The sequence below is a fragment of the Thalassophryne amazonica genome, chromosome 19, assembly GCF_902500255.1.
Source record: "Thalassophryne amazonica chromosome 19, fThaAma1.1, whole genome shotgun sequence".
NCBI classification, from domain to species: domain Eukaryota; kingdom Metazoa; phylum Chordata; class Actinopteri; order Batrachoidiformes; family Batrachoididae; genus Thalassophryne; species Thalassophryne amazonica.
In genome coordinates, this window is record NC_047121.1 from 19024759 (window position 1) to 19037050 (window position 12292).

Sequence of the window (12292 nt, forward strand, 5' to 3'; positions counted from 1 at the left end):
GCTGCGGTGGTTTGAATCATATTTGTCTAATAGATTACAGTTTGTTCATGTAAATGGGGAATCTTCTTCACAGACTAAAGTTAATTATGGAGTTCCACAAGGTTCTGTGCTAGGACCAATTTTATTCACTTTATACATGCTTCCCTTGGGCAGTATTATTAGACGGTATTGCTTAAATTTTCATTGTTACGCAGATGATACCCAGCTTTATCTATCCATGAAGCCAGAGGATACGCACCAATTAGCTAAACTGCAGGATTGTCTTACAGACATAAAGACATGGATGACCTCTAATTTCCTGCTTTTAAACTCAGATAAAACTGAAGTTATTGTACTTGGCCCCACAAATCTTAGAAGCATGGTGTCTAACCAGATCGTTACTCTGGATGGCATTTCCCTGATCTCTAGTAATACTGTGAGAAATCTTGGAGTTATTTTTGATCAGGATATGTCATTCAAAGCGCATATTAAACAAATATGTAGGACTGCCTTTTTGCATTTACGCAATATCTCTAAAATCAGAAAGGTCTTGTCTCAGAGTGATGCTGAAAAACTAATTCATGCATTTGTTTCCTCTAGGCTGGACTATTGTAATTCATTATTATCAGGTTGTCCTAAAAGTTCCCTAAAAAGCCTTCAGTTGGTTCAGAATGCTGCAGCTAGAGTACTGACGGGGACTAGCAGGAGAGAGCATATCTCACCCGTGTTGGCCTCCCTTCATTGGCTTCCTGTTAATGCTAGAATAGAATTTAAAATTCTTCTTCTTACTTATAAGGTTTTGAATAATCAGGTCCCATCTTATCTTAGGGACCTCGTAGTACCATATTACCCCATTAGAGCGCTTCGCTCTCAGACTGCGGGCTTACTTGTAGTTCCTAGGGTTTGTAAGAGTAGAATGGGAGGCAGAGCCTTCAGCTTTCAGGCTCCTCTCCTGTGGAACCAGCTCCCAATTCAGATCAGGGAGACAGATGCCCTCTCTACTTTTAAGATTAGGCTTAAAACTTTCCTTTTCGCTAAGGCTTATAGTTAGGGCTGGATCGGGTGACCCTGGACCATCCCTTGGTTATGTTGCTTTAGACGTAGACTGTGTTTCATAATTATTGTATGGCCTTGCCTTGCAATGTGGAGCGCCTTGGGGCAACTGTTTGTTGTGATTTGGCGCTATACAAGAAAAAAGTTGATTGATTGATTGATCACACAGCTTCTATGAGGAGTACAAACATGGTGTATGGCTGGCTTGAAAGTCTGTGGAGTTTACTTTTCAGCAAAGAAAAGTATGTTTTTATCTCATATCATTAAAAAGTTATTTATAATTTAGTAAAACTTGTACTCAGCCGTCATATATGACAGCATCAGTTCCAGAGGGTTAATGTATTGGTTATACAGTGAAGGAAGTTTTCCGGAATTTCCGAAATTCTGGTTTTTGGAGGAAAATGTGGAAATTTCTGTCAAAATCAAGCAACTATTGAAGCAAAATGTTGTCAGAGTTGTTCCTACCAGCTATTTTATTGTTTACTGGACCTGGCAGCCAATCACAAGGCTTGGGACAAAGCAGTGCACTATGCTGGCCTTCCATTGATTGGTTGTGTCATATGACTAGAGGCGAACATTTCTGGGTTATTTTTGTTTTCCTGGCCTACATCAGATTTAGTCTGTGGTCTGATTTCATGATGTTCATATTTGTAAAATTGTTTGGAAACGTCTCTGATGAGACGCCACAGTGGATATTAAAGCTAGGGTAGGTAACTCTGTTCAGAAACACTTTTTGTTACATTCGGTGAAATGGTCTGTCTGTCCTAACAGTAGTCAATACATTATGTATTCAGAAAAAGGAACAAAAAAAATCAGACCTCTGTAGCAGCTGTAGGATCGATAGTGAGTCCCACAGTTAGATGCGCGTTCAAGTTTGTGGGGGTGTGACTTTGAACAGAGCACTGATGGGGGAGGGGGTGGAACCTAGAGGAGGTGCTACTTTCAAATCTTCCCAGCTCTCTCGCTAGCTCTCCAGGACTACCAACTCTAGCTTTACAGTGGGGTAAAAAAGTATTTAGTCAGTCCCTGATTGTGCAAGTTCTCCTACTTAGAAGGATGAGAGAGGTCTGTAATTTTCATCATAGGTACACTTCCACTGTGAGAGACAAAATGAGAAAAAAAAAATTCCAGGAAATCACATTGTAGGATTTTTAAAGAATTTATTTGTAAATTATGTTGGAAAATAAGTATTTGGTCAATAACAAAAGTTCAACTCAGTACTTTGTAACATAATCTTTGTTGCAGTGACAGAGGCCAAATGTTTCCTGTAACTCTTCACCAGGTTTGCACACACTATAGCTGGTATTTTGGCCCATTCCTCCATGCATATCTCCTCTAGAGCAGTGATGTTTTGGGGCTGTCGCTGGGCAACATGGACTTTCAACTCCCTCAACAAATTTTCTATGGGGTTGAGGTCTGGAGACTGGCTAGGCCACTCCTGGACCGTGAAATGCTTTTTACGGAGCCACTCCTTTATTGCCTGAGTGGTATGTTTGGGATCATTGTCATGCTGGAAGACCCAGCCATGACCCATCTTCAATGCTCTCACTGATGGAAGGAGGTTTTGGCTTAAAATCTCATGATACAATGCCCCGTTCATTCTTCCCTTAACACAGATCAGTCACCCTGTCCCCTTTGCAGAAAAAAACAGCCCCAAAGCATGATATTTCCACCCCCATGCTTCACAGTAGGTATGGTGTTCTTAGGATGCAACTCAGCGTTCGTCTTCCTCCAAACATGACTAGTTGAGTTTTTACTAAAAAGTTCTATTTTGGTTTCATCTGACCACATGATATTCTCCCAATCCTCTTCTGGATCATCCATATGCTCTCTGGCAAACTTCAGTCGGGCCTGGACACGTACTGGCTTAAGCAGGAGGACACGCCTGACACTGCAGGATTTGAGTCCCTCTCTGCGTAGTGTGTAGCCTTTGTTTCTTTGGTCCCAGCTCTCGGCAGGTCATTCATCAGGTCCCTCCGTGTAGTTCTGGGATTTTTGTTCACCGTTCTCATGATCATTTTGACCCCATGGGATGACATCTTGCGTGGAGCCACAGATCTAGGGACATTATTAATGGTCTTGTATGTCTATTTTCTTACAATTGCTCCCACAGTTGATTTATTCACACCAACCTGCTTGACTATTGTAGACTCACTCGTCCCAGCCTGGTGCAGATCTACAATTTTCTTCCTGGTGTCCTTTGACAGCTCTTTGGTCTTGGCCATGGTTGGGTTTGGAGTCTGACTGTTTGAGGCTTTGGACAGGTGTCTTTTATACAGATAACGAGTTCCAACAGATGCCATTAATACAGGTAACAGGTGGAGGACAGAAGAGCTTCTTAAAGAAGAAGTTAGAGGTCTGTGAGAGCCAGAAATCTTGCTTGTTTGTGGGTGACCAAATACTTATTTTCCACCATAATTTACAAATAAATTCTTTAAAAATTCTACAATGTGATTTCCTGGAATTTTTTTTCCTCATTTTATCTGTCATAGTTGAAGTGTACCTATGATGAAAATTACAGACCTCTCTCATCTTTCTAAGTAGGAGAACTTGCACAATCGGGCTGACTAAATACGTTTTTACCCCACTGTAATTCTCACGTTTTAACATCCGGGTCCGAGACTGAAGGATAAATGTTATGTGCCGCCGCTCGTCCACACAGATGAGCAAATGAGAGGCGCCGTTCTAGATTTTACTGTGAACTACTTGACTGTGACCAAAACGGTGACCCAGCTTTTTTTAAATCATCATTTATATAGAAAAGCTAAGACTCCCAGCAAATCTTTGATTTTTATATGATGTCTCAAAATCTGTCCTTGGGATGAATTTACTTCCAACTGTCTCCATGCAAACGTGAAACATTAGCCTGCTGAATCTGCATTTTATGGTTTCTCTGTTACATGGTTGTGAAATATCCAACGGAAGGTAAATATGATCAACAGTTAACATGCTCTAAAAATCAAATATTGGTGTGAAAAACGTAAAATCCCAGAAATGCTGACATCATCAATGGACAGAAAAATCTGTTATTTTGCGTTTTCTCTTTATATTAAGTGAATAAGTATGAAATTTAATCCCAAATCGGTTTTCCGATATTTATATTGGTAACTTAATGAACAGTAGGTACAGCTTTACTTGTATCACATTTTATTTTTGTTCATGTTAAGGCACTGTCAGTTGTTAATAAAAGCACAGATTGCTGAAATCAATGTGAATATGTGGCCTTTATGGAATAGTAATAACACCGTATTCTAATCCATGTGACAGACTGTATTATATTTCTGGCATCTTGCCAATATGGGAAAATGTTTTGTTATGACTAAAAAGAGCAACCAAATGGGACTGAGAAATAGCTCTCATTTAGTTTATTCAATTGCACACATGTAGTCCCCCCCCCCCCCCCACACACACACACACATACACACACACACTAGCTACGACGGCCCGACCTTTTTTAGGGCCCAAGTACGCGACGTCCTACGAGGACCCTATTGTAATTGCGCTGTTTATTATTATTATTATTATTATTATTATTCTCACTCTTGAAATCGAAATGTCGGCCTCTTCCCATGCTCAAAAACTCACCAAACTTTCCAAAGTCGTCCGGCCAGATCCGAAATTCGATATTTTGGGGGCGTTGCACATGGTCGCAGAAAAATCGCAAAATAGCGCCCCCTAGAAATTTTCAAAAACCCCTCCGCATTGGGCTTTTTTCATCATAGCCTCACGAAATTCGGTACACATATTTACCATGCCAGGACGCACGAAAAAGTCTCTTACTGTCATGGTGAAATATCGACAGGAAGTCGGCCATTTTGATTTTAAGTTTCGCTTTTGAGCAAATTTTTGCCATTTTTGGCCATTTCCACTACTTACATTTGAACGAACTCGTCCTAGGGATTTCATCCGATCATCTCCAAATTTGGTCAAAATCATCACAACACAATGGTGATCAAAAGTTATCAAAAGATTCTAATTAAGTCAAACGGCGTGGCTGCTAGGGGTCGTCAAACTTTGGCGAGCTTTTCGGAGCACGCCATTTCACTTCGAACGGCTGTCACGCCCACATACTTCATCGTAGATCCTTCAAACTTGCTGGACATGATGAGGGCTCCACCCTGAACGTCTACATATCTTAAGTTCCCACCTGCGCCATAGCGCCCCCGGTGGTGGTGCGAAATGTCCTATTTTTACTTTAAGCGGTCCTGATGTCACATACTTAACCCAATCAACTTCATTCCACTTCTAAAACATGCAGAACAAATTGGTGAACGTAGGCGATGAACGCCGTGAAGTTACGAGTAACGGCGTCCGTGTGGCGGCGTGCCGAATATTGCCCATTCGCCATGAAATTACGTTCTTCCTTTTGACGGCTTTAATTTTGTCATATCATCATGAAAACCTCCTACAACACATAGGGGCCTCGCCCATGGGCGGGGCAAAGTGCCTCAATAGCACCCCCTTGAAAATTTCAAAACCCCCTCCCCATAGGGGTTTTTGTGGAGTAGGGAGATGAAAATTGGTACACATGTGTGACTTGCATAGACGTACAAAAAAGTCTCTTGCACCATGAGTCTACTCCAAACAGGAAGTCGCCCATTTTGAATTTTCTTCTCATTTTGAAATGATTTCTACATGTTGTATTTGAACGAACTCCTCCTAGGGATTTTGTCCAATGCACTTCAAATTTCTTTGACAGCATCCAAAGATGATACTGACCAAAAGTTATCGAAAGCTTTTCTCTATGTTGAAGGGTGTGGCCGTTATGGTGCCACCATTTTGACCCTTTTCCATGGAACATCAACTCATGATAACTCCATGCTTTGCCTGATTGACTTGAAACTTCACATGTATGATGATGGTTGGCCCCTGAACACACCCAGCCCCTCTGTTTGTACACTGAACGCCCCCTAGTGGATGAACAATCAACATGTCATAACTCCTTGATGCATTGTGTGATTTGCTTAAAATTTTAGCTGTGTGATGACTGGTTGCCCCTGCATGCACATGCCCACATGTGGTCACAAGGGCACCCACTGGCCTGGGTAGGCGGTTGCGCGGAACGAGGGCCCGTATATGACTGCTTGCAGTCCTAGTTTTTCTTCTTGTTCTTTTCAAGGGCCACTTTCATCACTATTATTACTTTGGTCAGTCATTGATTCAGACAGTTTTATCTGCTGTTTTATAAATAGCCATATGATGAAACAAATTTCTTATTTTTTGCCCCTTTAAGTTAGTGTCAGCATTAATTTCAGTTAGTTTATTGCTTGAATGACCTCATTTAGTGATCGGATGTTTTATCATCAGTGAACTACCAACGGTCACTAAACTACAGACTCTCTCTTGCTGGCTCTGGCTCGTTTGTTGTTTACTCAGTTAACTTAGTCTTTTTATGTACTTGTTAATTTTCGTATTTATATCTGTTAGAATTGGTCCAGTTTCCCAAATAGCGGTCCAACCACAGACGGCACAGTGTAGCGGTGCTGTCCGTTAGCATGCCAGAGTGCCGCTGTGGGCTCACAGTGCCCTCTTTGTTGCAGCACAGGACAAAGGAGGCGGTGACGTAATGTCAGCCGGAAGGGGGCAGGGTGCTTGAGGAGGGCACACGCTATTCCTCTGCACATAAGTTTTCTGTTTTAAAGTCAGACATGTGCATCACTCCTTCACAAACTGCGTATTGGTAATCGCTCTTAAAAAACATGACCACCCACTCAGAAATACAGCAGTAATCAGCCAGAGTAACGGGAGTGAGTGTGCGCCAAATTAATTTAAATAATTTAAAGAAATTCTGCCAGAGGTGTTTATAGTTTTATTTCACACGACATTCAAATATTTCTAAAAAGCTGTTTGGCTCAATTTGGCATTTTCCTGCTTTTCTGTTTTTAGAACACAAAGGAGTTGCTTTTCAACTTGCAGGTCAATCTGGCAAACCTGTTCCTATACAGAGAGAGCTGCACTGGTTATAGTCCAAGTAGATAAGATTTGGTCACGTGGCAGCTCCGTCAGTCATATTTTTCCTGGACATGTCCCTGGAAGAGGTCATAAAGATACGGCCATAAAAAAGGGAGTTGGCTTAGGTTAGGGTTAGAAGGTTAGAAATGGGCTCATTTATCTATTGCAGGGCCCAGAGAGCAGTGAATCGATCAGGAAACTTCAGCTGTGTGTTGGCTTTGAGTTTCTTCTTTTCAGTGTTTCAGCTTGGTTTCTTTGTTTCTTGCAGTTTGCTTGTCTCCGGTGTTTTTGTCAGTGTGCGGTTGAGAGGGGCAGTTACGGTCAGGTCCAGCTGACTCTTTTGTGGAGTTTACAATGGACGCTGTCTCGGTTGCTGGATTTAAGGTGTTTGAATGGTTTGAGTGATCTGTTTTGAATGTTAATTATTGACGGGTAGCTGCCTAAATCAGCTCAATTGGTCAATGTTTCCTCTAGAATTTATTTTCAGGCCCTGTAGTACCCACCAGAACAAAATAAACACTCCATTCCAATCCAGCTTTATTTATAGAGCAATTTTTGAAAAATTGCAAGGTTAAATCAGGGTTTTCCCCAGAAATTTTTAGTATAGCAGCAACTGTCACCCAAAGCAGCACACAACGCTTCCACTTGGGGTCTCATCCAACCTTGTGTCCTGAAGTCCTAAGACAAAAATTTAAATCTTTTAGTACTGTTTCTGGTCTGACTGTGCTGAATTGTTGATTAGTGTAATTAATCTAAAATGTTTGTGTTTCATTGACACACTGTATATATGTTACGAAAGTGCAATAAATTTATTTGAACGAAAAAAAGAATGTACAGAAAGGCCATTCAAAATGTGGGAGATTGTGGACTTTTTTGTTTGAAGTTTGAATTCCCAAGTCAAAACATCACCAGGCTGGAGGCATTCACTTCAAAGTGTGAAAAATTTCACCTTGTCCTTGTGATTCCGATTTTGTCACCCCTCTATATTGTCAAAAAAACAAAACTAAATGTCCAGCTTTCCTCCCCGAGTCAGCAGGTGCATTTCTTGGCATGTGATACACATTTTAGGAAAAGCAGAAACATTCTGATGGCCGGTTGACAGTAAAACAAACACTGCTTCATCTGATAACGAAGCTTCAGACCTTTCATTCGAAATTGAAGGTTCGACTTTACAGAGGCTGTACAGAGAGACAGAAGGCGACACACTTCACTCCGAAACTCTTACTTTTTTGGTCGGATTTTGGATCCTAGCGTGTGCTGACACTGCTTTCTGTGTTGCTGGATGCTATTTTAGTCCAGTTGTGATGGACATGTGCAATGTCTCCACGACGCTGTTTTTACAGGCTGCCTGGACATGCAGATTGATTTCTTACGTTGGGAAAAAGTCAGAATACGTTATTTTCAGGAGATAATGAACTTTCTATCTAATGTGTCACAATTGTTAGCAAATGTTGTGAGGAGGTTCACAACAGCAGCTGGCAATCATGAGCATCAGGACTTCTTTGGTGGAGTGCACCAAAATGCATCTGAGATTTCAAATTTTTCTGGGAGAGAACACCCACCCACCAAGGGCTTCAGGCCTTCGGCCCTTGCCAAAAAGTTTCTTTTTGTTTTTTTTCCTCCATGGCCCACTTTCATCACTGTGATCATGTTGATGTGTTTGTCCTTACCCTGCAGCTCTAGATTCAAGTTATTGAGCTTGTCAGTCAGGTCATAGGCTAAGTCCAAGAGCCACTGACTGTCTTCTAGCTGTACATATTCATCATGGTTTGAACATTTCAAAAATTCTTTCATTTCGGGCTGAAGAATTGTGCACATATTATACATGTATAAGTAAAACTGCCTGGCCTGGTTTGTGTCTGTGTCCATCCTCTTTCCATCCTGTGTTATAGGTACAGGCAGTGGTTCTCTCTCCCATGCCATTCTGCGGACTATTGCCCCCACGGGTCACCTGCACACAGTGGAATTCCACCAGCAGCGGGCTGAGAAGGTGGCTGAGGAATTCAGGGAACATCGTGTAAGCCACCTGGTCACCGTAAGGAACCAAGACGTCTGTAAAGAAGGCTTTGGAGTCACAGGGGTAGCGGATGCTGTCTTTCTGGACATCCCCAGCCCATGGGAAGCAGTGGGACATGCTAAAGCCGCGATGAAGAAGCATGGTAAGACGTATCTTTTGGCATACAGTATGTGCAACAGTGTACAGTTGTGGTCAGAAGTTTACATATTGTCATGAATGGGCATAAATGTCATTGTAATTTTGGGCTGTTAATCATGTCCTTGAACCGTTTTGCTAGGGTGCAATGATTGTACAGCATACATCATTAATAGCTCTAAGAAACACGTGTTGAGTAGTATTGGGTGCACAAGATTGAATTTATTTTTGGATCTTCTCTAATCCACACAGGTCAAAATTATACATACAGGTTCAAATATACATCCATAAATACGAGGGTAGGCTGAAAAGTTCTAAGGCTCCCCATGAAGGAGTAATGCATTAACTGCATTATAGTGAGCCTTAGAACTTTTCAGCCTACCCTCGTACATACATACATCCCCACTAGTGTTATTTTTGTCAGCTTTTTTTTTTTTTAGTCTTAGTCTTGTCAAATGCCCTTTTTAGTTTTAGTTATATGTAGTCATTCACATACCCTTTTTATTTGAACATGTTTCCGTTAACTAAAAGTCTACTAATTTTAGTCTCATTTTAGTCAAAAGAGAACTCAGTGTATTTTAGTCTTGTTTCAGTCGAGGCATTTTAGTCTTTTTGATAAAATATTTCTGGTTGCCATTTCAGTCAATGTAGTGTTTCATACATATGAAATAACGAATGTTATCATTACCTGACAAAATGCGCAGCACAGTGGCTTAGTGGTTAGCACTGTTGCCTCAAGAAGGTCATGGGCTTGATCCCCACCTGTGGCCTTTCTATGTGGAATTTGCATGTTCTCCTTGTGTTTGCGTGGGTTTCCTCCGGGTGCTCTGGTTTCCTCCCACATTTAAAGATTTCCAGTCTCTTCACCCAGAGCGATCAAATGGATTAATGGGATTATTAACCATCAGATGACAAGGTAAAACCTCATAAATCATTCTAAAGTCAGTTTTAAGCAGAAACGAGGCGATAATCGGTAACACTTTGAAATGACTGGGCAGCAGCTAGCAGCTCATGTATCTGCAGTGCACTAATCGCTTCTTCCATCTTTTATGGTGAAATAAGGCTGCTGAATTTATGTGGAAATGATTGTTGTACAAAAGCTTTAGATATGTCGCTGAGATAGATGACGACCGGAGTGCAGTTTTAAGCAGAAACGAGGTGATAATCGGTGAACTGTGGCTGATGATGCATATGCAGTGAAAGCAGGGCAGACCAATTTTTAGAGGGGACCATTCCGTCTGCGACACCAGCCTCGATGATTTTGTGTCGAGACAGTGTCATTTGAATGCAGCACATTTTGGAAACATTTTCAAAGTGTAAGTGCTTATGGACAAAAATGGAGAGATTTTATTGGTTTTTATTTCATGTAAAACATTTTAGTCTCATCGTTTTTGTCAACAATAATACATGTTAATTTTGTCATCGTCTTGTTTTCGTTATGAAAAACATAATTGTTGACAAAGATATTACATCTTGTCTCGTTTGATGAAATTAACACTGATCCCCACTAATATTTGGTGAAATGTCCCTTAGCAAGCAAGCTGCACCTCAACCAGATGCTTTTGGGAACCACCACCAAGCTTCTGGCATAATTGTGGCTGGATATTTGGCCACTCATTGGATCAACTGGTAGAGTTCATTTAAATTGGTTGGTTTCCTGGCACGGACCCGGCTTTTAAGCGTAATGCACAAATTTTCTATAGGGTTGTGGTTGGGGCTTTGGGAAAGGCCATTCCAGATTCCTGTTTTATCCAACCCAGAACCAGTTTTAACATGCATTTGGGATCATTGTCCTGTTTGAACACCCAATTGTGGGCAAGATTCAACCATTGAGCTGTTGATTTGAGGTGATGTTGAAGAATTTGGAGGTAGACCTCCTCCTTCATTATTCCATCAACTTTGTGCAATGCAACAATACCACTGGCAGCAAAACAGCCCCAGAGCGTGGGGGTACTACCACCATGTTTGACAGTTGGTACAGTGTTCTTAGGTTTGAAAGTTTCGCCTTACTCCTACAAACATACCTCTTGTCATTGTGGTCCAATAGCTCAATCTTTGCCTTGTCTGACCATAAAAACCTGTCCATGTGGGCAGCTGCAAATTTCAGTCTAGTGTGAAAGTGGCTATTTTGGAGCAGGGGCTTCTTTCTTGATCAATAAGCTCTCAGTCCATGGTGATGCAAAACTTGCTTCACTGTGGACAGTGACGCTGGTGTTCCAGCAGCTTCCGATTCATGGGAGGCCTGGGCCTTGGTGGTTCCTTGGCTGTTTCTGAACATCCTAATCTGTATCCTCTTATCTGAGGGTGACAGTTAGTGTCTTCTTCCAGACCTTAGCAAAAAGGTGACTAACTTGTCCTTATGTACAGTTGTTTGAACTGATGATCTTGGAATCTGGAGTTGTTTAGAAATGGCTGCATGAGACCTTCCCAACTTATGTAAATGTACAATTATTCTTCTTAGATCTTCACTGGGTTTGTTGGACTTTATCATTGTTCTGAGTATTGGTCTGTTCAGTCAGTGCTGTCAAACACATTCTTAAAAAGAAACTACCATATGTAGATACTCGTGATCACTAATGAAGAGTTAAAAAGCCTTGACCCTGTCATGTTATACACTGTAGAACCTTCAGCACCACTTACTAAAAGATTTAAGTGAATGTATCACTTAAGATTTAAGTGTGCATTTGAGCCTGTATATATAATTTGGTTGAGAGAAGAGTGTGGATGAGAGAAGATCCAAAATAAATTAATTCCCAATTCTTGTTTCAAAAAGTCATTAGTGATGTATTCAGTGTTTCGCAGTTGTGAATCTCACGCCATTTCGCGGCCCGTGACTCACGCGAGAGGTCTGTTTCAGCAGAGTTCTGGTGTCAGGAGCTCAGCACTCGCAATGTAAACACATCTTGTGAAGCATGGACAATACGTTTCTGTGTAGGCTCTCAGTTGTCCAGGTGGTTTCCATAGTAGAGAAGCTTGAATCTTTGACTGGACTGGGTTGCTTGACACAAGGTCGTTTCGCTTCAAATCGCAGAAGCTTCCTCAGCTAAAATTCTTGCTCTCGTAGTCTGACTTCTGTCTTGGCTCTTGTAGAGAAGAATAAATAGAAGCCACAAAAGCTGGAGTTTTAAACCTAACCAGACTGTTGTGGCTGGCGTG

The 12292-nt window shown here is 41.4% G+C and overlaps 1 protein-coding gene across 1 annotated transcript in view; it reads left to right on the forward strand.

Moving 5' to 3' along the window:
* The window catches only part of trmt61a (tRNA methyltransferase 61A), a 64666-nt gene that overhangs the window by 24226 nt on the left and 28148 nt on the right, over positions 1–12292 (forward strand). The window contains exon 3 of the mRNA XM_034194877.1: positions 8877–9143. Coding sequence (XP_034050768.1) covers positions 8877–9143 — 267 coding nt within the window. The remainder of the gene's footprint in view (positions 1–8876; positions 9144–12292) is intronic.